This window comes from Ctenopharyngodon idella, chromosome 13, assembly GCF_019924925.1.
Source record: "Ctenopharyngodon idella isolate HZGC_01 chromosome 13, HZGC01, whole genome shotgun sequence".
Taxonomy (NCBI): domain Eukaryota; kingdom Metazoa; phylum Chordata; class Actinopteri; order Cypriniformes; family Xenocyprididae; genus Ctenopharyngodon; species Ctenopharyngodon idella.
In genome coordinates this window covers 8,010,552-8,038,353 of record NC_067232.1, presented here as the reverse complement: position 1 = coordinate 8,038,353, position 27,802 = coordinate 8,010,552, and the positions used below count along the sequence as shown (strand labels likewise).

Here is a 27,802-nt window from a genome sequence, read left to right as displayed (position 1 = left end):
GATTCTACAAAGGAACATTTCTCTATAGCTCAGTGTGGATGGAAGGCCAAAACGGAGAACGGAGGGGCCATTTACACGACACCGTTAACTAAAAAAAAAACAAAAAAAACAAACAAAAAAACTTTTTATGCATTTTGGCCGTTCATTTACATGACAACGACGTTTTGGGGGCCTGAAAATGCAAACTTTTGAAAATAAGTTTCAAAGTGCAAGTATTTGAAAATACCGTTATCGTCTATGTGTAAACTACAAAAACACAAATTTGTGAAAATGGTGACGCATGCGTATTACATGTTCAGTCTATAGGCGCGTAGTGTTTCTTTACAAAGTGACATCGCCAACTACTGGCCTGGCATGAATAATACAGTGTTTTTAGATGTTTTGGCAGATCCGTGTGAACAGGGATCATTTGGATGTTGTTGTTGTCTGTATGCGAAAAATGCAAAAGAAAAACGTTTCCATTTTAGTACATCGTTGTTGTGTAAATGTATCCTCAGTGTGGTCAAGGCCTTAATTCACGAGTTCGCCTGCCCATTCAGTCTGAATGGTTAATGGTAAAACAAACTTGGCTTGCTGTCCTCGAAGGAGGCTCGAACCCAAGGCTCGGCTTGAGTTCTGAGTTAAACCCCCCCTATAACAGTACTGCGTAGAGGGAGAATAAGAAAAATAGAGGAGGAGATGGGGAGGAGGAGGGATGCTGGAAGAATTGTCGCTGGAATGACGCAGTGACTGCTGCTTATATACGCTCGTAATGATGATTGACAGGACAGAATGTTTAGGCTCCTCCCGAACCTACGTTTGGAACTACATAAAACTTGAAAACTAGAAATGTTGCCTTGGCAACGAACTTAAATAAAATAAGTTGAAGTTCTAAAATTACTAAATGAAAACTGAAATAAAAAATTAAAGCTGAAAGGGGAAAAAAATGACAAAAGCACATAACAAAATTACTAAAACTAAAATTAAACCTAAAAATAAAATTCAAAATATTATTAAATACCATAACAGTATATAAATAATGTTAAAATAACACTGCAATTAACAGATACTAATAAAGTGGCAAATTTGATAAGACATATTAAAGACAAAACTATTACCAGAATGAGCAAAACAAACATACGACTTAACAAACAGCAGGAAACAGCACTGCAGTGATGTGCAATGAAATAAGCGAAATTGCTTATCTGTTTTTGTTTCAGTCAAGTTGAGGAGAGTCTGATGAAATATTGGAGACAGAAAATATGGGGGAAATGACAGCACAACATACAAAAGAGCTGACTGATGCAACATATGTCTGTGCAACCTAGCATGACATGTTCATATGTACATGAAGGCAGAGATCTGAATAAATAAGAAAAGGATGAAGAGTGGAGGAGGGGCCAGCCACCCAGAGCCACAAGCACTCCAGTGCAGTCACACAGTCTTCCCAGCATGCACTGCATGCAAGTGGGAGGCTCAGAAGTGAAGTAATCCAATGGTGAGATGATATGAGAGAAGGACATGGTTAGCAGAAACATTTTTCTTTTCTTAAAACAATCTAGCGCAATCACAGCAGAGATAACACCATTTCCCTATGTGACAACCAGACAGGCAGAATTACCTGGAGGAAAAGTCCTGGTTTATTGACTCTCTCTACTCACAGACATTGACTTCCATCTTGCTCAACCGCTTGAAGTTCTGATGGCTTCATGTGCCTTCGTTCATCTTCCAGACACAGAGCTCGTCCCTTCAGCCACCACTGATCTAGCTAAAGGTTATTACTCTTCCTACAGATATAAACTTATACAGTCATACCATAAAGTCTTACTAACAGCCTCATTTTCTCGATTAAGTGACACCACTAGATTCTAAAAAGTAAAAGTAACACATTTTTTTTCAGTTTCATCCCAGAGCATATGGAAAGCTGACAGACAGATTGACATCTTTATCACCCAAAACCCCTAGGTAGTCTAATATTTAACCACAGGCTTAAGTAAGAAATGTCTAACAAGTTTCAGAACATCAACAAAAGTATTTTCTTCAATAGGATAATAGTGTTGGTGATTCAAAGTTTGGTCTAAAGCTAAAGCTTTTGCTGTCTGTCAGGATTTAGCTTTTCACCAGATAACAGACTCCTGAAATAAAACTGACTGCATGTGCAAAGGATTTCAACATTTGCAAACCTTTTTAACAAACTTATCCTTATGTAATCACTGAAATGCTATTACATATCGAAAAGGCTTAGATTCTTAGATCTACAAAAAAAATAACAAATTATCTAATCCAGTGGATTTCAACCTTTTTGATTCAAAGGCTCCCCATTGTCCAACATAATATTCGAAGGCCCTTCATACTGCATGAAATATTTCCTCCGGTATTTCTGCTCTAATTATGATAACACTGCTTGCTTTCAAAGCTTTCTTTTTTAATTTTTTTTTTAATTTTGTAATTCCAGAAAATTCAAGGTTTTGATTCTGCATGTTCTTTAATAAAACAATAGTTGAGGTTAATAATATATATTATTTCAGTTTACATCTTTTTTTTTATAGATAGATAGATAGATAGATAGAAGAGAAGAGAAGAGAAGAGAAGAGAAGAGAAGAGAAGAGAAGAGAAGAGAAGAGAAGAGAAGAGAAGAGAAGAGAAGAGAAGAGAAAACCCAGAAAAAAAGAGTTTAAACAAAAGTTATCAGGCTAAAATTTAAAGCTAAAAATTAGGACACACTTTCAAAGAGCGTTAGTTAATAATGCTTATTTTTATTTTTTGCTTATTTCCCTTCTGCAGATTTAAATCTCTTGAATCCACGTGTACTCTCATACCCAGATGAATCCCATTGCCAAAAAAGCCTTTCCACATGATTAGTTCACAACATTTCTTTTATTTGATGGATTTGAAAGACTTGTGCACATATGCAATGATGTTCTCAACAACCATCAATAATCAAACAATCCGATACAAGAGAGAGAATTTAAATCGCGGCAACATTCTCTTGAACAATTCCTATCCTATAGAGTGAACAACTAGCTTGAAACTAGTGATGAGCCAAACAACATAAATGACTTTCATCTTCATCATTTCTGCTTTCCTCTCACATGCTTTGACTTTCCTCTTACTCCAGCACTTCAGTCTGTCTATGCCACTTGTCAAACTCTCTCTATCTTAGGGCATTTTACTGAGGCACATTAAGTATTTGTGCCGACAGGCCATGGTGCCAGTTTTTCAGTTTAGCGAAACGAGGGCCTTTGGCTTCAGATTCAAACATTTCCCTGTGACATCAAGACATATATACAGGAAAAAAAAAAAGAGGAAGGAAAGAGAGAAAAGAGAGGGTGGAAAAATGGGTTAGGGAATATGGCCTTCTCTCCCCTGCCCAAGATGTGTGAAATATTTGTGGCTGCCTTAAGGTGTTGTAAAATTTACATGTACCTACTAAATGTTCTGCCAAATGCTAGAGGTCACATTTTGCATTTTATTGTGTCCGAAGTGTAATGACATTGTGAAATAAATGACAGCTAAAGATATATGAAGAATGAAGCTTGATGTAAATACTACAGACCAGGGGTGTAAAGTATTTGAGTAATTGTACTTCATTACTAAAGTATTATTATTTGGAATTTGTACTTGTACTCAAACTAAAACTTAATACCTAATCATAAAATTATACATTTTATTCTTTGGAATTTGATTTTAAAGAATATCTTTACAGTTCAAAATACATATCATTAGTGTGCAATTGCAAAAATCATAATTGTAATTGCAAACAGGATTCCCAAACACAACTGCCCTTCCTATTTTATTTTTAATTACTTAATCAAAAGGTTTTTCAAGTTTATTCTTCATTATTTAGTTAAAAAAGTTTGTTGTCTTTTCAGAGGTGAATTACTTTTCTAGGAGGATAATCTTTTGGTTATGCTCTATGTAATTCACATCCTTCCTGGCTACAGTAGGAGTAACTGGGTTATATTATTTGTATATTCAGTTTGAAAGATTGGATATAGGTTTGCGATCTTGATACTTAAGCACAATTAAATATGAAAACTTTTCACTCAGATATTTCAGTAGCCAAACTTTACCAAATACAATTTCTTTAACAAAAAGTACAATTTCTCTGTACTTTTTACACCCCTGACACAGGCTACTATGAATAACATATCTAGCTGTATTAGATTGATGCATCTAATGTGTGCGGATCAAGTTCAGCACAGAGAGTGGTGTCCGATTATGAGGGTTTGGTTGGGGGGTTCTGATCATATGTCAGCTTTTCAAAAAGCCTTTCGGGTTTTAAGAGGCAGAGGGCTGGATTTCAGTACAGGTCAAATATGTGGCCATCATATGCTGCTGCTAGATGCCTACCTTGATTTTCTCAGAGCTTCCTCATCAGGGTCTTGCACTGCAGAGGAGAAAAGACAAAGAGAGAACATGTCAGACAAATCAAAATCTATATCCAAACAAAAGGAAAGTGACAAAAATAGGCAGGCAGACTCACTGTATTCAGTTCCAGTAATGTGGGCGAGGATGCGGAAGGACTTGGACTGCAGCTGGGCGGCTCTTTTAGTCCAATCAGAGGGCCCCAGTTCATTGGTTTCACTGGGAATGACGGCCTGATACACTGGGGAAGCACTGTCTATAACATGGTCTTTAACTGGCAGATTACTGCAACCACAGAAAAAGCCGGTCTTGTGAAACACACACTTTCTTTTCAGTATGACTGGGAACATCAGCAAAAAAATTTTCATGTATTACGACATTAAATGCGTTTTTTTGTTGTTGTCATTTTTAAGTTAAAATTGTATGGATGCACTGGGATGCAAATTTATCTATTCTGACTAATTTACTGCCATTATCACTAATTTACGGTGTACTGTATAACATATGTCTGTTAACACTGACTTTTTAATATATATAGGTTGATAAATATGCAGCATACTTCATAAATGTGCTAATAAACAGAGAAGCATGAACAATGTGGCCAGAAGCTTGCTTATCACACACTATACAGTATCTCTTAGCCAGAAGAATGACAGAGCAGAGCATTCAGAAATCTGTTTGTTGACATCTAAAACTCAATCGCTGACTGATTTTCTGTTTCCACATTAGCAGACCCTCCTTCTGTAAACCTTACCATTTAAACACATTTTCACCAAAAACCAGTGAAATGGAACTGAAAGGTGCAGTCTGAAAAGGAGTAGTAGTATGTGATGTCATCATTGCATTCGGCTAAATAAAAAGGCAAAATCCAACTATTTCAAAAGTTACAGGAAAGTCTCTGCTCATGAATACCAGGTGCATTTCAGAAGTCAAGATGCTCCAGATCAATCAAAGAGAGGTTAGAGGAAGAGATGAGAGAGAAATGGATAATGTGGTGATCAGGCATGCAATGCGCAAGGGAGGAGACGAAAAGAGAGTGCTCATTTCAAACAGATGGATCAGGCTACTTACGATAGCGAAGAAGCAGCTTCATTGCTGCCAGGCAGGGCCATTGAGATTGGACACAGGTAGAGTGGGGACAGGGTACATGATGTGCAGTGTGATGGATAGAGGAAGCAAAGGATGAAAGGATGGGTCGGGAATGGAGCGAGAGAGGGAAAATTAGATAAAGCTTCTATGTTATGCATTAGAGAAGGCTTCTGACACGAGACCGAAAGCCTAATCTCTCATTTTCATGATGTCAAACCATAAAAAGACCATAAACATCAAAATACTGGCACCAACAAACATAAAAATATGTAGATCATATTCCAAACTGCTAAAACTCATTCCCAGTGTGTATACAGGAAAAAAAAAAGTGCACAACTTACTAAGACAACTATTTAAATGCATACACTACAGTTCAAAAGTTTGGGATTGGTAAGAATTTTCTTTGTTTGTTTTTGAAAAAAGTCTTTTATGCTCACCAAGACTTCATGTATTTGATCAAAATACAGTAAAACAGTAATATTGTAAAATAATAATATGACAATTTAAAATAACTGTTTACCATTTTAATACATTTTAAAATTTAATTTACTCATGATTTTAAAGTTGATTTTTCAGCAGTCATTCCAATCTTCACAATCCTTTAGAAATCATTTTAATATGCTGATTTGCTGCTCAAGAAACATTTCTTATTATTATCATATGCTGCTTAATATTTTTGTAGAAAAACGCAATACATTTTTTTGAGTAGTCTTTGATGAATAGAAAGTGATGCACAGCATACATTTGAAATATAAATATTTTGTAGCATTATAAATGTCTTTACTGTCACTTTTGATCAATTGAATGCACCCTTACTAAATAAAAGTATTAATTTCTTTTGAAAAATAAAAAATCTTACTGACCAAAAACTTTTGAACAGTATTTTACCCATAAACCATGATCACTAACTTGTGCAAATGAGCATTCCCATCATCATTCCTATTTGTTTGCATCACTGAATCGTTATTTTCCTGTTTATCACTGTAAAGCTGTCTTGAAACAATCTGTACTGTGCTATATAAATAAAGGTGACTTGACTTGACTTGACAAGCACACAAAAACCCAGCTGGTTCCACAGAAACTACACATATTCATAACATATGCTAACATTGAAGACTTCGAAAACTGCCTTTCTTCTGCTTCTGTATGGCAACATGTTCACATCATACAATTTACTTCACTATCAGTTTGATAATGTTAAATTTAGGAAGAGTGAGACTATATCCAGTCTATGATCAGACATCCTTGGGAAGTCTTTAGCCTCGTGAGCATTAGCAGATAGCACTGGCCTACTCAAGCGTGGCTGTTTGACAGGCGTTATGGCAAACGTGTGTCATGCAGGGCATGGGAGGAGGTAGAAGATGCAGTTAGGTGTAGCAGGTCTTACCCGGACATCTCGCTACCCCTGGCCTGGGATTGGCCAGCAATGGCATCCATAATAGCATCCTGGGAGTACATGCTGATGGGGGTGTTGTACTGGGCATGGATGATGGTGGCCTTGCCTCCAGGCCCCTTCACCTCAATGGGCTTATGGGTGGAGAGGGCAGAGTCCTTCAGAGCTATAGGATTGAAGCTGGACAGGTACTCATTGCTGTGCAAGTGAGGGAAAGGTTATAAGGGATGAGTATGGGTAGAAGAGAGACAAAAAAGATAAAATGGAGGTTAGAGTGAGAGGGAGGGAGTGTGGAAAGTGAATTGGGAATGAAAGGTAAGAACCCAGTTGATAATACCAGCATATGTTGTGTTTTGTATGCTGGCATGCTGGTATTTCAACAAAGCTTCTTGATTAGATTAACCAGCAGAAAAACCATGCTGGTCGACCAGTTCAGCAAGACCAGCCTAAACCAGCATGGAAATTCATGATGGAAGGTGTTGCAGGTGAAATGCAAGTTACAAAAGGAGTTAAACTATTGTAGTAATAATTAAATAGATAAATTAATAAAGACCCAGTCTAATTTTTAAGGCAGAAACAATACATCAAAAACTTGTTTTACACAGCAAAAGATTACTACTGCACACATGACGCATACAATGACTTGCATAACTACAGCAAGCAGTACAACATAACATACAAAAAGGGAAGGGAATCAGCAAGAATTTAACAAATCCAGTTCCAATTCTAATTTTACTTAACCATTCCACTTCCTTAACGGTTCCATTTACAATTCTTTTAGTACTTTAAAGTAAAACATCTGAAGAAAAAAGTTATTCCATAGCCAAATGACAAGATGATTTCAATAATAAATACATGTACAACAATTCTTGCGAAAAATATGTTCAGAGTATTTTAGTATGGTAATGCATACATGTGCAAGAACCATTAACGGAATTGGACATCAGTTGCTTACAGTATTTTTAAAATATAGGGAAACCAGATGTAAATAATGGTGCATTCTTGCCATGTCAGAATTACTGTAATGTCGGCTCACATCCTTGCAGAATTCATAATTCACAACAGAGCTCTGGCTTGTACCAACTGGGCATGCGGAAACACTCAAAATAGCAGCGGCTTCAGCAGTGAAATGTAGTTAAGCAGTTATTTTGTAATATTTCTGTTGAATAATTTCTATAATTGACTATCGTTAATGTTTTAATAATGCAAGAATAATCTGAAAATAAACAAAAGACAGTTTAATGTATTAAGCACAAAGCTGAACAACTATGTCCCGCTAAACAAACTTTAAATAAAGTTTATAAAAAAGGCATTCTGAATAACGACTGTTACTTATGTTGTGGTTTTGTCTGCTGATTACTGAAATTACACAGGTTTATTTTGCATTTAGTGTTGCAATAGAGACATAATTCCTAGTCCGAGGATGTGAACAGCTCTGAGTAGAACGTCGCGGGTTGCCATTTAGTAAATGCAGTAATTTTGACATGCCATGAATGCAGCATAAGAAACAGTTCTCGATTCCCAACCCGAATACTAAAAGTGCCCAAAAAGGACCAATAGAATTATGACAAAAACAATTTCTATGCTAAACATGACTTCAGCAAACAAACCTCTAGACCTCTAAAACACACACATATATATTCCAAAGAAGTGTGTTTAATATATACCCAGCACTGATTCTGATATATTTCTCTGTGTTGTAGTATAGGTTTACATTAAGCATTAGTACACCATTAAAGCAAGCTTTGATTGCACAGGAAGACAAATCTCACTAACCACACTGTATTGTTGATAACACACCACAAAGGCAGTTCCAAACAATTCCATGCACGTATACCACACAGAGCACTACAACGTTATGCCAGGAGGCTGTTACTAACTTGGCAGGAGTGTTGGTAATAACCTACAATGGGCGAAAGGAAACAGAAACAAGTGCATTGGTTAGCAACTCATTTAAGATTTAACATGGAAGGGTTGTGCCAATGAAAGTTATTCAAGATGTGGAATCTCCTCAATTTTTTAAAGGTGAAATGGTGTAATCTGCAAAAATAATGAGTAGCTCAAGCCATTGGTTCACCCAACACTGACCCAGTTGGGCTGCCCCAAAGAAAAAAATTAATTCTGTTTGTTGCACAGAAATTACACACTTCACCTTTAAGAAAAAGGAAAACGTTAGTGTGTTCGAGTGCCATTGTGTGTGTGTTTGGCGTGATTGAAATATAACGTGTTTGTGTGCGCACACACACAGTAGTGAAGTCACCTTTTAAAGTGACAAATGAATAAAAAACTGAAAGCAAAAGACTAGTGCGTCACTGGCAACATCTGACAAAAGAGAAAAAAAGTTTTCATACGAGTGTCTCCTTGCAAAGATGTGACAGGAGGGAGTGAGGGGGATGTATCAGTGTAGTTAGGAAACTGAACCCTGACATTCCATGACCGTTTATAGAGATCTGCGACAGGTGCTCTCTCACCCATCTCTAACCGTATCACTCGTCAGCCTGAGATTTCCTCTGTGCCGTGGCACATGCTAAGACCTTTTTCGCTGCATATGAGGAAGAGAGTAAACAGAGAGGGGTACAGGACATTGTCATCCATTTCCCTAATCCACCATAGTACTGCCAAAGTGCATTGCTTTGAGGTTACAATGCAGAACTGAAACCTGGAAAGTGATATAGTGCTTTTAACAACAGCTTGCATTGGTTGTCAAGATTTGATACATTTGGAGTCTGTAAGATTTTTTTATGTTTTTGAAAGAATTCTCTTATGTTCACCAAGACTGCATTTATTTGATCAAAAATACAGTAAAACAGTAATATTGTGAAATGTTACTATGATTTTAAATAACTGTTTTCTATTTTAATATATTTTAAAATGTAATCAATTCTTGTGATGACAAAGCTGAATTTTCAGCATCATTACTCCAGTCTTCAGTGTCACATGACCCTTCAGAAATCATTCTAATATGCTGATATGGTGCTCAAGAAACATTTCTTATTATTATTGTTGAAAATAGTTTTGCTTCTTAATTGTTTTATGGAAACTGTGATACATTTTTTCTGGATTCTTTAGGCAATAGAAAGTTAAAACAACAGCATTTATTTGAAATCATTATAAATGTCTTTACTGTCACATTTTTCAATGTAATGCGCCCTTGCTAAATAAAAGTATTAATTTCTTTCAAAGAAAAAAACTCCAAACTTTTGAATGGTAGTGTATTTTCTAGTTTGTCAGCCAATTTTTCAATCGAAACCCTCTGGCGGATGCATTATCTGGTATAACCTGATCACTGTACCTGAAGGAGGGTCACAGTAAGGACAACTGAAGCCTCAGCTCAAATTTGTCTTACACATTCCTTTAGAGCCTTGAAGCCTTAACTAGATCCCTCTCTGGCCTGTTAATGCTAGTGGGGAATGGGGTCAATGTAACAGATGTAACCTCTTTTTTTCTGAATGCTGTATGGCCGCTGTCATTCTTCTGTCAAAGAGCGAAGTTAGCAGCCAGGTGGGCCTGACCTATAACCGACCCACTGATTCTAACCTGAAACTCTAACCAGTTAATTTAGCAATTAACACCATATTTTTTAAATAGGACTGGTTAAGTTTTACCACACCTGGCTGCTAGCGTCACATCTCGCTCTATTCATGATTACATACCCACTAGGCTTGCCTGACCCCGAGCTCTTAGCCCTTTCCTGCAGCATGGCCATCTCTTGCAATGTCTCGGCAGAGTACAGACCAATGGGGGAGTTATACTGCTGTTTTTTTTGTCCAGAGGTAGATTTTTCCCTCGGAGCAGCTAAATGTCTTTGAGCAGGGAAAAAAGCATCTCCGCTACTGCTGACCACCGCGCTATACACCAACTGGTTTGTGTGTTTGCTTGAGTAGCTGGAGTTTGTTTTAGCAGAACCTGAGAGACCCCCATTCATTTGCACAGGCTGATCCTTAAAGGGAAATGTGCATGTGTGTGGACAGTGTTGAGAAGGAAAGAACAGAAGGAGCAGGTCAGAGGAAAGCTGAGAATGAGAATGATTTAATAACTTACTGAAAGTAAAAAAGATCCCCAAAAAAGAAAATGGCCTTTTTTGATGAAATAACAAACCTTTAACTTCATAAACATAATATAAAGTGTTTGCAGACTACCGTTCAAAAAGATCAGTCAGAAGATTTTTGTGTTTGTGAAATAATGTTTCTGAAATATGTCTCTTATGCTTAACAAGGCTGCATTTAAATATTGTGAAATATTATTACAATTTAAAATAACTGCTTTCAATTTGAATATATTTTAAAATGTAATTTATTCCTTTGATGGCAAAGCTGAATTTTAAGCATCATTACTCCAGTCTTCAGTGTCACGTGATCCTTCAGAATAATTCTAATATGCTAATTTGGTGCTCAAGAAACATTTCTTGTTATTATCAATGTTGAAAACAGTTGTGCTGCTTAATATTTTTGTGAAAACCTGATTAACCATGAAATCTTATAAATGTCTTTACTGTCACTGTTGATCAATTATTGCATACATTTCTGAATTTATGTATTAATGTCCTAAAAAAAACTGACCCCAAACTTTTGAACGGTAGTGTACTTTATGTACTAATCAGGATTCTGAAACAGAGGCTTTATGAATAATCTCTCCTTTTGTGTGCCTGTAACACAATGTTTTTATTTAAAAGCAAAACTGATTATGAAAAACATTATATTTACAATGTTTAGTTAACTTTTTGCTGGAGTATGCAAAGTGAAAACCAGCAGGGGGCATCATAAGGCTTTTTACAGGTGACAGAACATTTGTAAGGATGTCCTATGAAAAATTCATCCTGAGTTGTGAGGAACACAAAGTCCAGAATCTATTATCTTAACCTCTTGAAAGAATATTTAATTCAATCCTGTAAAAAAATCCCCCTTTTTACTGTGGACTTCAGCTGAAGCTTACTCCAAGGCCTAAATTACACATGAATCTTAATGAAATTAATCAGAATAAGAGAATGTGGAATGTATGACCTGTGCTTGATTTATAATATCTGAATACATGGACATACAGTATACTGTTTGCAGATTTATGTAGAATAGAGTAATGTGTGACAAACCTTCTGATGGGGTATCACAGTCATAGGGGAGTCAATCCTTGGTGTTGTCATGTGAACAGGGGTGGGTCGCTTAGACCTGTGATAAAATAGAGAAAATAAATATTTGAAGAAAATGACAGAGTGTCTGGATCACATCTTAGACAATTTAGAAAAAAAAGAAAAAAAAAAAAATCAATGTCCAGTAGTCAACTATAAACATCTCAAGCGCAGTTCAAGATACATAATTCACCTATGTACAAACTTGTGGCAAATATTTTCAGTTTTCCTGCTCTCACATCTTTCTTTTGAGATTGAACACTGTCACAATAACAACATAATTATGAATCCCATCTACAGCAGAAGCAGGTTTTGTTACAGCTATCAGAAAAATGCTTTTGTCCATACAGACTCTGTGCCAAATTGAACCTTTTCAGAAGAAAAAAATTAAATCATTACAAGCCTTGTACACAAAGGGGGAAAAAACAAACAAACTTTATAGCACACACAGTTTGAAAATTTGTGCAAAATGAAAAGCATAAAGACAAATGACAATGTGTTTTCTTTCTTGTAAAAGTAAGAGAAGTCCTTGGAACATCACAGTAGAGGCTGACAACAAAGTAGATAATGTTTTGTGACAACTGTTACAGTGTATCTCTTCCTACATGTCCATTTTATATCACAATCCTTGCAGAGGGAACTCTGGGATCTATTAAGAGTGTTAAAGTAAAGGAAGGATGGTCCAGTGTAATCCCTGCAGGTATGCACAGAGAGGGGAAAGGAAGGTGAACATGCCTTTTTTGGGGTTTTGCTCATGATAAAGTGAACTAACAGCAAACCTGACTTAAGCACTAAGATACATCAGAATTGCAACCTGCACTGGAGAGATCAAGGATGTTTTTAAACTCAAAAACTTCAAGGATCTTACGGACGACTGGTGCAGACATGAAGAAGATACGCTAACCCAGGTGTGGCTCTCCCTCTGCATGGGTCATGCATCACACAACACAGAAAACTTAACGAGAAAAGTGGCTTTGGTCTTCTGCATTAATATTTGATATTTGTACAACATGCCCAGAAGATATCTTTCAAGACGCTTTGTTGATTAGTTGATCAATGTAACTCACAAGGGCCTCTAATGCAACCCAATAACAATTATGACCCAAATAATTTTTTTATTTGCTCAAATCTGATGTTGTTCAGATATAAAGCTGTTCACATGACCTTTTAAATGTGGCCCATACCAGACAGTCTAAACATCCAATGTAATGCACCCTAGCCTGTCATGTTCATCATAACACCATCAACACATTTCATAATTAATATGATACCATATTTTGTTACATGAATAAGACATTAGAACATAGTCTTCCAGTCTCAAATTTTTACATTAGCATTTAGAACATTAACATTTTAGTTTTTTTTTGCCAATGTTCGAAGCAAGCAACATTTGGCATCAACATATGTATATAAAATTTGGGGTCAATAAGATTTTGTTAATGACACTTATGCTCACCAAGGCTGTATTTATTTGATCAAAAATACAGTAAAAACAGTAATATTGCAAAATGTTATTACAATTTAAAATGACTGTTTTCTATTTTACAGAAAAAAAACTTTAAAATGTAATGTAATAAATGTAATAAAATATTATCAGCAGTTTTGTGGAAACTATGATAAAAAAATTTCAGGATTCTTTGATGAATAGACAGTTTAAAACAACATTTATTTAAAACAAGCATTTTCTGTAACAATGTAAGTCTTTACTGTCAATTTTGATCAATTTAATGCAAGATTGAATAAAAGTATTTTTTTGAACGGTAAACTTTTGAACGGTAGTGTATTTACACAATGTCCATCAATGTATTTTTCACATACTTTTTTCCCTTTATTTATTACCTTTCGGTTAAATTCTTCACCAAGTGCAATTCATATATTCATTTTATGGGTAAATCTAGCATGCAATTATGATGAATACTGAGTTAGTTAAGTGAATGTTAAGGTAAAAAAAAAGAGCATGAATTCTAATCTAACTGTTGTGTAATAGTGCAAATAGTGCAAAAATCAGATCCATGTAAGAATAAGAAAGTGATCTTGATCAACTGCAGAGTGAACATAGCTTTGTTTATTGCTATGTATGTTGTGTCAGTGCTGGCCAGCCTTGAGTTGAAGAACAAAGCTGGAAAATAGCTTATCAAGTTAAATGGAGTATGAAGCTGCTGATGGATGAATGGACACTCGTCAGAGCCCATTAAGAAAGCTCCTAAAAGCTAGAGCTACTGAATTATTGATATATTGTCTGTTTTGAAGAGCTTTTGAAATGTGTGTATGCTTGGCTATAGGGCGCTTGTTGAATAATGTTGGCAACACGTAACATGATGACTCAGCAGCTAGTCTGATCTGATAAGGCCAGTGAGTTGTCAGAATGTGTCATAATACTCTTTATATCTTCTTTTTCGACTAACAGAGGAAACATGAAGGCAATAAAATCACATGACCTTTCCCTGAATAAAAACACAGCTGGACAGCTCATCTAAACTCACACACAATCTCAGTCACATATGTTTGTGATATACTGAAGCTGCGGTCTGTTTACGGTTCATAAAAGTTAATCCCATGATTGATTACATTTAACAGTCAAAGCCTGCTTTTATTACACTGCAGTGAATGAGTGAACAATAGCACCTTCATCACAGTCACCCATGAGACCCACTAACATCTGCATTCAATATAATCATTTAAATTAATAATTGGGCTGTAGCTGCAGAATCGCACAAGAGGATAAGAAAAACTAGGCTGTCCCAGAGCTGTCAGTGAAGATACTGATACAAGCTTATGGTCGCCAAGAGAGATGAAATATCAGTGTGGATCATAGTGTAAACATGGCAGATCATTTTACTAACTTCACCAGAATGGAAGCCTAGAAGAAACTCAAATGGGAATCATGATGTTATCCCTGAGCAAAACTTCCTGGTGTCATTTTAATCAGGATGGACAATTCTATCCAACAGGGACACTTCTATTCTATTCTATTCTATTCTATTCTATTCTATTCTCCAAACTGTAAATGTTACTTATGTTGTAGACAATATTGAATTTTCCATTACTGCCACATCCTTCTTCAAATGTCATCATTCAAACTTTTGGACACACACACACACACACACACACACACACACACACACACACACACACACACACACATCTCCAAAACATCAACAATGCACTGTACTTTTGCATGGTGAGGGCCAGATTGAAGTTGGCAGACTTGATCTTGTTTTGGGCCTCCAGGTGTGTCATCCCCTCTGTGCTGACCCCATCAATGGCCACGATGATATCACCCTGATTCAGGTTGCTGGAGGCTGCCTTGCTCCCTGGTGTAATCTGAAAAACAAAAAAAACCAAATGAGCCTTTAAATGAAATAATGACAGGTCAGCACCTCTGCAAACACAAAACTTGGACAAGATAATCATTTGTTTTTTATTTGCCTGCCTCCTTATGGGATTAATAATGAAGGTTGGATGTATAAATAAAGGTGAACAAAGCGGAAGGCTCTGCAGGTACTTGCTTGATACCCTCTCAATAAAATCAGTGGAGGATAAAAACACACACATATATTCTGAATCCATGACAGCTGGGTGCACAATGAGATCTCAATCACACATTTGGCATGCTGCATGCTTAGTACTAGAACAGATAATGTGTTCCTCTTGCTAAAAATAGAATTGTGACTGCAGAATAAAGGTGCTCTTAGTCTACAGACCCTAAGTCAATCTGATAAAATGTGTATGAACATAATGTGAACGAAGCAAAGAACATTTCTGGGTCATATTTCACATGTTTCACATGACAGGCTTTGTGAGTAATACCTTTACATCTTCCATTGAACTTATAGTAATATAGAAATTATATATACACACACGACTGTTCAATAGTTTAGTGTCAGTAAGATTTGTTTTTTAAAGAAATTAATACTTTTATTCAGCAAGGATGTATTAAATGGATCAAAAGTTACAGTAAAGACTTTTATAATGTTATAAAAGATTTCTATTTCAAAATAAATGCTGTTCTTTTGAACTTTCTATTCATCAAAGAATCCTGAAAAAAAAAATGTATCATGGTTTCCACAAAAATATTAATCAGAACAGCTGTTTTCAAAATTACCAAAAGGTTTTGTGAGAATTTCACACAGTTTAAATTAGGACAACAAATCACTCATTATTGGACACTTTATTGATGAAAAACTAACTTCTACAATGGAACTAGTAATGAAAAATGGATCAAGTCTGCTCCTCCATTACATGTAAGGAGAATGTTGAGGACCACCATTTGTGATTCTGTGATACTGATACAGGAAAGCTACAGCCTGAACAAATGGGTGGCACTGGCGAGGTTTTAGCTGTGTTTTGAGCCAGAAGCATCTCCTTAGCCAAAGTGTCACTGTGCATGGCTGTGCAGATCTGTCTAATTTACAGAAAACTGATGTGAATGCAAAATGAATAAAGCTGATTTCAGATGTGTGCATGTTTCTCTCTCTAATCTCCTCTGGCTAGATGAGGAATTTTTGACACTGTGTTATGTTTTGCTCCCTGAGGGACTTTTACTAAAACTCCCATTGAGAAAAACTGAAAAGCTCTCTGTGTGAGTGTATTTTTTTTGTATTTCCATCTGTTTTGATTTTTTTTTTTTAAAAATGCATGCACATCTGAGCCAAGGATTTGGTCTAAAAAGTGCCAAGACTGCAAAGCCTATAGCCTGAGAGCTAGACCAGCTATAACAAGAAAATGAGAAGTCTGAAATGGCATCAGGACACATGCACATGCTAGTTAGCTTGCTGTTAATTATCTGACATCAGTATTTTTTGTCCATAATGGAAGTCAGTGGTAACCAAACAGAACATTCTTCAAAATATCATCTTTTGTGCTTCACAGAAGAATGAAATTCATTCAGTTTTTAAACGACATGAGGGCAAGCAAATGATAACAGAAATGTCATTTTTGGGTGAACTTTCCCTTTAAATGCTTCACTCTAAGCCACAATAATAACAGAGCAATCAAATCAACTAATTTAATGGGTCACCTCTGTATCTTACCTGAAATATTTGTGCCAAGATCTTTAGAAATTCCATTATGAACCAGTCCTCCAGCAGTCATAATTCAGTATATGGTTTTCAATTATCTAGATCAGTGTCAGACATTGATCAGTGTCTGCCCTTTGATTCTCATTAACTACAGGGAAGCTTCGAAAGCCTGTGGTGCCTAGATTGAGCCTTTGACAAACCAGCAAAGGGTCCAGCAGGAATACCAGACTGACAGACAGAGTGGAGCAGCAGAACAGGTGAAACAACATCATTATGCACTATGTGGTTACAAAGTATGATGCAATGAAAATACTGTTGAGACAAAACTTTCAGGCACTTATACAAATCACTCTTATAAAACCAACTTGAACCTGCTGCAAGAACTGTTGTGGTGAAATCTTTCACCCTAAAGCAAAATTTCTGATCGCATGGATGTCTTTTGAATCAACTGGATTTCGCCAAGCAATGGTAAATGTGGCCCCTGCAGAAAATTCCAGTATCGCTGGTCACCAGCATAAGGCATGTTTTGCATGGTGGACCAGCTACACCAGCTTAGTTTTACTTGAGAACAGCATGGTCCACCAGCTAGACAAGCACTATAACAGCATTAGCCAGCTCTAACCAGCATAAACCCGCCTGGACCAACATGGAATTCATGCTGGATTTTTCAGCAGGGGCCACAACTTTATTGCTGTTGTTGTTATTCTCATCTAATACTCTTTACAGACTCTTTACTTTTTCCATTCCACTGTGCTACTTTTCCATTGTTTTTAAATGTAAACACGTGCTAGACGAACGTCTTTAACTGTTGCGCTTGCGTCTTTTGCAGCGTCTAGCCTATGACGCGCTGTTCTAAAAATGCAGTGCTCAAGTTAAAAGAAATGCAACTTTTGAAAAACACGTCTCTAGACCTTCCACATTTTTTATTCTACTGACCTGCATCTCTCGTTTTTAACAGAAAAAACACATTCTGTGTGAACCGGCCCTCATTCTGGTACATCAATGACAAGACAAATAATAATATAGGGATGAACTAATAATCAAGGAAATCTAGTTATTAGCATAAAGCTGATCATTATTAGGCAAACACAAAATCTTTGACTGCCCCCCTCGAGTGTTTGCTTATTAGGTTTTGTTTTTGTTTTTTTCCCAGTTTTAATTTGATTATGCTTTCAGCTTTCAATAAGAGTGTAGTACTCTTTGCTGTGTTTATCTTATTTGATCATGTTTATCCATTATGCATATTTTTACACAATGATCAAAAAATATGGATTCAATCTGCAGATTTAATCTGGGTTTGATAATATTAAAATAGATCGGTCATACTTTAGATTCGGGTCCAATTCTCAGTATTAACTAACTATTAACTACAACTTTTGTCTCAATAAAATCCTAATTACTGCTTATTAATAGTTAGTAAGGTAGTTGTTAAGTTTAGGTATTGGGTAGGATTATGGGATGTAGAATATGGTCATGCAGAATAAGGCATTAATATGTGCTTTATAAGTGCTAATAAACAGCCAATATCCTAGTAATATGCATGCTAATAAGCAACTAGTTAATAGTGAGAATTGGACCCTAAACTAAAGTGTTACTGATAATTCAGTTGGTGTCTCATAAATCAGTGCCATTGTTAGAGGAATACCTTGCAGCGTGTGGCTACTGTGTGTAATATCTTTAAAAATGCATCGGTATGTGACAGCTGTGTTTCCACTACTGTGGTCACGTCCACACTGTGGATGAGCTTAACATGATCAATGCAATACGACACCTAGATGTACTATATATCCAGGCACTTTGCACATACTCATGAGCAAATATGACAGATTGTAGTTGCCCTTCTTGTAGACTACATGGCACTGTATTTGATAATCTTTTTCTCAAAATAATTAACCAGCTCAAGTTCACTTCCCAAGTTTATGAACTGAATATAACTGCAGCCCCCAACTGAATAGCTCTCTCATACTCTGGCACAAATTCACAAATAACTGAAGTCTGTCTCATTTGCTTATTGGGGTACAGGCCTGTAAAAATAAGCCATACTAGGTTTTGCAAAAAAAAAAAAAAAAAATCTGCTGGTCTGGATACGTCCGTCTAACCTTTGGTTAAATCGAGGTTGGAATGAATATGTTTGCAGTTAGATGGCTGCGATAAGTCCAAAATAGCTTTAAATGATAGGCTTCTTCCTCCTTCATTAAAAAAAAAATGTTCTGTACATATAACTACCCACATTGGGTAGCAATTGCAGTCTTTTTCCTGCTTGACAGCTGCACTAATTGTGTCTGTGTAAATGGGTGCTAGCCACTAGAGTGCTGCGGTTGTTTTAAGAGTCGTCTTCCTCTATAAATGTCAAGTCTAATTGCCTCATCTAGCAAGGCGAGTGTCCTGTCACCTTTAGAAAGGCCACTGTGATGGTAGTGTTCATGTGCTGGGGGCAACGTCCTCATAAAGTGACTTCTGACCTGTGCAGCAAATTAAATGGAAAAAATGTAATTCATATAGGTTTGGAACTACATGAAGGTGAGTAAATGATGACAGAATTTTCATTTCTGGGTTAAGTATCCCTTTAAGGCTTCATTAAATTATGTTGAATATTAGGTCACATCATATAAAACCTTCATGGCAGAAAAAAAAATATGGATAAAGACGTTTTGCAAAAACATTTTTAATTCAGATTTGCATGTTTTAAGGAATGCATGATACTGTTGCTTTGTGCCGGGGTTAGCAAAACTAACGGCAGGAGGAAAAGGAAGGGAGCATGGGAAAACAAAGGCTTGGAGAGACTGAGGGTGGATTACCAGGCCTGGCACACAAAACATGCATTAACTCTCCATTCTCAGCTCATTCCAATTGATGCCTGGATGAATGAGTGGCTGATATGCCAGCTCCAATCTCCTGCTCACTCACAACAGCACAAAGGAGCTGTTCTGTGGGTCAAGTGAATCACGGGGGGTGGGGGTGGGGGGGTCACAGAGAAAACTAGAGAGAGAAATTGGATGGCTGGATGGATAGACAGATGGACTTGCAAAATAAGTCAACATGAAATCAAAATACATCCTATACTTTCTTAATAAACATTCCTGGTCTTGTGCACGATTGCTATGCATCATTCCAATGCAAAATGTGATTGTAATCTTTCCACTTTGCATGATCCAATCAACTCCCGATGGATAAAATCACCATACTTTTTTGTTTTTGTTTTTAGGGAATATCCTGTTTCACTCAGCATAAACTACCATTCAAACATTTGAGGTTGGTAAAATGTTTTTGAAATAAGTCTATTATGCTCACCAAGGCTGCATTTATTTAATCAAAGCAAAAACAGTAATATTGTGAAACATTATCTTACTGAACCTGAATATTTGAATGGTAGTGTACATCTGTCAGGTGGGTGTAAATATAAATTGCACGACATAGAAGATTAAAAAACAAAAGATATAATCCACCAAAATAAACGTAGGCAGAAGAAACAACGCTACACAAACCACTTAACATCAACAAGAACGGACAAAGAACTTCAACTGAACAAAACAGGGAGTATATTATAGACAGACCAAATGAGGGAGCTAAACAAGAACAGCTGAACAGAATCATTAACTGATTCAGAACATACACGTTACAACATCAAATTATGTGCTGAAATTACTTCATTGTAATTGCAAAATGGTAGAGAAAACACCTTTCAAATTGTTTCCTTTTTTGTGTTCTGCATAAAAAAAGAAATATATATAATTTTCCCGGTATGTACAGCTGAGGATGAAACCAGTTCTTTAGGTAAGTTTTGAATTAGTATATTCTTGTTCTCTGCGATGTCTAAGTGAACACACTAAGATCTACACCAGTCATAGTTTGAATTGAGTCATAGTGTCTAAACATCTGAAATGGTGAAGACTTGATCAGTTACATAAGACTAAAGTAGCAGTACTTACTCATGATTGAGGCCTGAGTACTTAACCAGATGGGCTCATTTATGCTAACAAGACCGAAAAGTATCCGACACCATATGAATGCAATGCGATCTGATCCTCCCTTGCTGTAGCACCCCTCATATAAGAGCCTCATATAAACCTTCCCAACAGCAAATGAATAAAACACATGTGAAAAAGACTGAAATCTTAATCACAGCACATCAAAGCCAACCTGATGAGTTGTCTGAGAACAAGCTTTGGTTAAAAACACCCCACATTTCTGTATTGCTGGAAGGAAGCATGTAGTTTTGGTGGATGCTGGTATGTAATAGTCTTGCCCAGCACGACTGACTTGACCTTCAGCAGCCATCTAAAAACAGCTCTGCCTGTCAGCAGCACCAGCTTCAGGCTGTCATGGCACACACCATGGGTACTTGCTGCCTACTTGTTTGGGACTATCTGAGAGAGACTATTCTATATTAACATGATTAACATCACTATTTAAGGATCACACAACTTGCTACAGACTTATTTTCAAACTTCATGAAGAACATGAGTGTTTTTTTTCCCTGACTTAATACTTTGGGTTCAGTTAATTGCATTCTTTATGACGTGTGTACAAACAACATCAGATTAGTCTAGTACACCAGAACAGAATAACACCATGTCCTAACCTGGTGCGATGTTTCCAGTGACAAGCGATTTGTCTGTCCAATGAACACAAAACTGCTGTGCGAAGTGGCACAACCTCAATCTATAAGAAGATATTGGATGTTACATAGAGTGTGATTATGAACCAAGGACATTTCACAATAACCTAACCAGCATGATGACGCAAAAATAGAACAATCAACAAAACATTGTTGCAGTCAAACAAATCTGAATGTTTTGCACAACATGGACTTGTTATTCAAGAAATGAATTCATACATAGCTTGATTATAGTGGTATAATTTCAAGCAATACTGAAAATTAAAAACCTACTATTAAAAAAATTAAAAACCTATTATTTCTAGTAGATTATATTTTTGTTAAGAAAACATTAAATAAAACCTATTAAATCTGTGAGATTTATAATTGTTTTTGAAACACTTATCCTATGCTCACCAACCAAGGCTGCATTTATTTTATCAAAAATACAGTAAACACAGTAATATTATGAAATGTTTTTACAATTTAAAATAACTGTTTTCTATTTTAATATTTTAAAATGTAATTTCTCCCTGTGATGGCAAAGCTGAATTTTCAGCATCATTACTCCAGTCCTCAGTGTCACATGATTCTTCAGAAATCATTCTTATATGCTGATTTGGTGCTTAAGAAACATTTATTATTATTATCAATGTGCTGTTTAATATTTTTGTGGAAAGCATGATACATTTTTTTCAGAATACTATGATAAATAGAAAAGTTCAAAACAACAGCATTGATTTGAAATATAAATCTTTTATAAAATTATACATGTTTTTGATTAATTTAATGTCCTTACTGAATATAAGTATTAATTTCTTTCAAGAAAAAATATCTAACTTTTGAACGGCAGTATATGTTGCTAAATATCAATATTTGTAGTGTGACCAGTGAAAATATATATTATAAAACAATTTATAAATACAGTTAAATATACATTACACAAAAATCAAGCAACCATAAAAGACAGAAAAGACTAATACAGCCTTTCTGTCATCTATCTCATGGGAACAAAAAAAGCAGTAATCAGCTTTAAAAATGAAGTGGATTTGTGTTCATCTGCCAGCATCAATCTTCTTGAAGACTGACTGGAATGTACAATTTCCCTCGGCTCATTAGAGAATGGGAGTGTGGAGAGATGTCATATAAGCAGTCCAGCATTGGAAAGCCACAATGAAAATCAACACTGTTGGGAACACTCTCATCAGGAGTGTTGTGCTATTTCTAGAAATCTAGAAAAAAAAAAAAAATCCCACAACTTTGAATGCTTTCCAAGTGAAGAGACAGCTACATTTGTGTCATTATTCCAACACACTCAGAGTATTAATGCAGATCAAATTCATGCCAACCATAAAACCCAATCTTCACAAGCTTTAACTGGATGCTCAGTGAATACCATGTGAATGAGAGTGAACCTTAATTTGAAACTTCCATATTTGAACCCCTAATACCACTTGGTGAAACACTATTCCACCAGTTGGTGCTCTAAGGGACATCAAGAGAGCTTTAATAATATTATGCTGTGTTTTATATTAAAAGGCTACTGCAAGTGCCCTTCACTGGATGAGACATTCTCAAATTATTTTGGCAGATCCTAAACAGTGGATCAATGCTGACATTTAAATGTAACATCATTTCAGAAGCAAATGCATTTCTAATGACACCACAGTGTCAAATGAAATGTCACAGAACATTAGTATAATGTAATTTAGTGCTGGGTAAGCCCATAACTTTCCTCTTTTATACTCGAGGTCTCAACCCGCCTCCATTCCTACCAGTACCTAATTCAGTGTCAAAAGATTTTGTCATCTGTGCTATACTGTACATGCTAGTCACTAGTGACAACACAATGGCTTAAACAAGCTTAGACCTCAACTTCTGTAGAATAATGCAAAAAATAGCTAAATATAGCTACATTTTTTTTTTTTTTTTTTTAATTAAGAACCTCTCAACTGGCATTGTTTTAATGCCTTTAGTGACTTCTTAGATAAGATTTTATTTTAACATTTTTGGATAATTTTACACAGCTGACCTTTTATAACTTCCAAAGCCATTTCTACCATTTGCCAATGTCTTTTTTGTTGCTGTTTCTAGTCACATTTTATGTTATTAGGTGTCCTTAAGTACTATGTACTTACATAAAAAAAAAATGTTGGGTACAATGTACTTTTTGTGCTTATGCAATGTATTGCAAAACACTTTTGCTACTATTGAGGTGGAATACAAAAATACTGCTGCAATTAGTTATCACAACTAAAAATTCAACATTAGAATAACTAATAAGTAATGTTTCAACTAAAAAAGCAAGTGTTTGTGCTGCCTTAAAAGTTCAGTCAATTTTTTGTGCAGTAAAATTGAGCAGGTCTCAGAGATGAGTGTGGGTGGATTTTATTGGTGATGGACGTGATAATAAGAGTCAATACAATTTGGATATTTGAGTTACCTCAATAAAAAAAAATGCTAAATTTTAAGTTGTGCTAACTAGTTGCTACCATATTTTTTTTTACAGTGTAAGGTTACGGACAGGTTTGGTGGTATGGTTAGGTTTAAGGGTGAGTTAAGGGGTAAGGGAAGGGTCAACAGTAATTATAAATAATAAGAAATTAATTACATACATCTATGTTTAAATACGCGAACAAGTACAACGTAAAAAGATGTAAGGGTGAATTCAGGTTGATTGGGACACTTTTTGCCATTGAAATGACTGGGAAAATGTGTCCCAATCAACCTGAATTCACCATATGTATGTATGTACAGAAAAAGTGCATTGTATCATACATAGTACATAATAGTTAAAGACACTTAAAATAAAGTAGAACCATGTTACTTAATTACTGTCTAATGCATTCTCCAGATAAAAAGTGTTATTTTCCTTAGCAGTTTCTTTTCATCCAAACCACCCAGAGGTATTTATATCCCTCATCTGCTGCTTTCAGTTTGAACTGAATTGCAAGTTCATGCTTTCTGTGTGCCATCTGTTACAGTCTGAGCTGCTCTCAGCCAGGAGAAACCCTCATTTCAGCACCTAGCGCTGAATGAGAGCATACACAGTCATACACAGGAGCATCTGCCAACATTTCACCCAATTCAGAAGGACCAGTATATTATCCCAAGAAAGTTAAAACGTAAAAATTGTATATCGTCTGCTACGTATAAAAGCATATGAAAACATATAAAAGCACACTTCAAAACACTGTAAAATTAAGTATAATGTAAACAAAACCAACAAGACAAGACTTCTCATCAGTCTGGAATACTGATTGATGGCAAAATAAAAGTATAGTTTTAAATAAATAAAATAAAAAGAAATGTGGGATCTGCATAAAATCATATATCTTCTTACCTTAAGCTTTAAACTTATTCTGAATAATTCTACGAGACCGCACAAGCCCCTCCCACTCTCCAACATCCCTTGTCACAGCCACCACAGCGCTCTGCAGAGCAGACGAACAGCATCCACGACTCCCGGACCTGCTTTCATTGGTGACAGCCAGACAACGATCCTGTTTGCCCTAAACTTCAGCACTGTTTGTCACCGATGTGAAATTAAACCACTATTAAAACATCTCAATACAGCCAGCCTAACTTAGGCAATAGCCCTCCATTAAACTTAACAACAAACAAGCTAGTCTGCTTTTGACGTAAAATGGTGTCAAGCAAGTGTGGAAATGCCACCAAAATTAATAATAATGCTCCCACAATTTAAGATATGAATTGCCCTATTTTGTGTTTATAACATAATATAGTTAAGCAATATCACACGAGCAAGAGAGCTATTTTCTCGAATATCAGCACAATTGCAAAATGTGATATTAATTTTATAAAATTGTTTAATAAACAATATTTTTTAGACACAACGCTGTCAATTTTGACTGTTATTGCTCTATTTTTCCAATGAAAATATTTCCAAACAAAGCAGAGGTTGTGTCTCCCAGCAAAACACAAAGGTGTTTTGTTCTTGAATGATTCACCATTTTTGAATCAATCGGGTGAGTCAATGATTCAATGATCCATTCATAAAATCAGTGGACACTTGCTTCTTTTGTGAATGAATTGGTTGAATGAATGATTCTATGATTTACTTATTACGCCTTGCAGCCACCTACTGTTGGTTTTAGTTTAATATTACCATTTCATTTTTTCAAAATTTCATATTTCTGTATTCAAAATGTTATATTTAGTACAATAATTTCACAACATTATTTAGGCAATTGTAATTGCAATATGGATGGATTTTGATAAATGGTAAGAAGGATTTTGTTGATACTGATTTCATTTAATTGGTATATAACAGCCCTATAGTGTGTAAAATATGGTCAAAAATATGTAACTTTTCATAAATAATTATAAGAGGGGTGTCTTTTTTTACTTGAGCACCTGCCCCCCAAAATGTCTGTGCACAGCCCTGTTGCAGTGTCACATGATCTTTCAGAAACCATTCTAATATGCTGATTTGCTGCTCAAGAAACATTTCTTCTTCTTATCAATATTGAAAACAGTTGCGCAGCTAAATATTTACATGCTGTTGATCAATTTAATGCATCCCTGTATATATTATATTATTAAAAAATATATACATCTAATTATTCCTTAATCTTGACAGCCCAGAAGCAGCAACAGGTCCAATACAGTATCGCAAGTGTTAACATTCAGAGCAAAGTCTCCAGCACTGAACTGGAATTCTCACCGGCTGATCAGTAAATAGCACCCAGGCCGTCTGTCTCCTGTGGGCTGGAGAATAATATTCATCCTCTTAAGTTACAAGGATCGTCCTCAGACCTACTAATGTGATACTCACAGCAGATCTACGTCTTGATTCAAATACAGAATAACCGAGCACTTCTTGCCTCCTTTACAGCAGGCCCACACACCTGTGAGGTGCTTTTATAGAAAAGCCCCCTGTTGAGCCACCCAACAGCCAGAACAACAGTAATTATTGGGTCCCACCTGTCACTCTACAGTGACTGACTGGGCCCTGTGCTACTGGTCTTTTCCTGTAGGGAAGACAAACAGACCTGCCACACACCTCTTGATTTAGATATTCTTAGAAACTAGTACAGTGAGGCCAAATGGCTGTCAAATGCTGCAAATAAAAGGCCTAGATAAGCATCAGAAGATTCCTATGTGCATTACGATATTGTCGAGGGTGTTTACGTCACTGTAAAATGACAAACTCTGTGGGCCACCTAGGATAGTGTACAGAACAGACATTCTTCCTGACTGCAGGCTATGTTGGCAGAGGTGACAAAATGGCAGTGCATCATCTCTCTGTGGCATGCATTGCCACTGTTTGACCGCTTGAATCACTGTCTGACATTTTTTACACAAGAGGATCTATTTTTTCAAGACCCCCTAATGCCAGCAACATACTGGGGCAGTGAATCTGTCTTCACTAGACATCTGAGAATAGGAAAGTGCATGTGGGCTGTTTTATTTTGAAGACACATAGACACACACAAGTCACACATATAACAGATAAATTCAAACGCAGGTCAAATGTTCTCTGGGCTGTTTATACTTTCAGGAAGTAGAATGCTTCTGCTAGGTCTACTATGTGTGTTTGCTGAGATATAATTGTTACAGTAGTACAATGAGAACTCGCCCTTCTGTAATATTTGACCTTCATATCTTACAACACTGGCAAAATAAAGCCCTTAAAAATATCTTTTGAACTCATTCATGCTGAATTCCTTGTATAATTTCACAGAACTAGCTGTTTAAGAGAAGCATTAGTCATCAGACTTCATGTCACACGCAAGAATAACAGCAGAACACGGATGAATCGACTTGAGTGCAATGAACTGAATGCACACACTACAATCAATACTGTACATCTACACTGTAAATATGGATTTACAGGGTGGTCTTATGAGGTTCCCCATAAAGCAGTATTGCATAAAGAATATAAAATCATTCATGAAAGCCATTTCACAATATCTAACAGCACCAAAAGACAAACTTTACACCGAGACACCCATCACTTCTTTATAACACTAAGCAGACATGCCCAATGCAAGCTTCCAAATCAAGCAGGACCATAAAATATAAAATATAGAAGAAGCATTATAATTATATGATGAATAACATAACCATACAAAGCAAACAACTCTGGATCAGCAACAGATCAGCACAAGATCAAGTACCAAGATAACAATGAATGAACAAAGCAACTACAAAAAGCCATATTGTAGTGAATATATTATGATGGATCATATTTTCAATCTTACAAGAGA

At 36.1% G+C, this 27,802-nt stretch overlaps 1 protein-coding gene across 11 annotated transcripts in view; it reads right to left on the bottom strand.

The window, feature by feature from the left end:
• ldb3a (LIM domain binding 3a) overlaps positions 1-27,802 on the bottom strand; it is a 43,913-nt gene that overhangs the window by 12,764 nt on the left and 3,347 nt on the right. For 3 of the 11 annotated variants that reach the window (XM_051916161.1, XM_051916162.1, XM_051916160.1), the window contains exons 3-7: positions 15,124-15,275; positions 11,916-11,991; positions 10,483-10,769; positions 4,466-4,632; positions 4,333-4,369 (exon numbers count right to left, since the gene is read on the bottom strand). In XM_051916161.1, coding sequence (XP_051772121.1) covers positions 4,333-4,369; positions 4,466-4,632; positions 10,483-10,769; positions 11,916-11,991; positions 15,124-15,275 — 719 coding nt within the window. Of the gene's footprint in view, positions 1-2,837; positions 3,246-4,332; positions 4,370-4,465; positions 4,633-6,823; positions 7,028-8,709; positions 8,733-10,482; positions 10,770-11,915; positions 11,992-15,123; positions 15,276-20,901; positions 21,017-27,802 lie in introns of those variants that run through there. The other 8 variants (XM_051916166.1, XM_051916168.1, XM_051916170.1 and 5 more) reach the window with 7 other exon arrangements.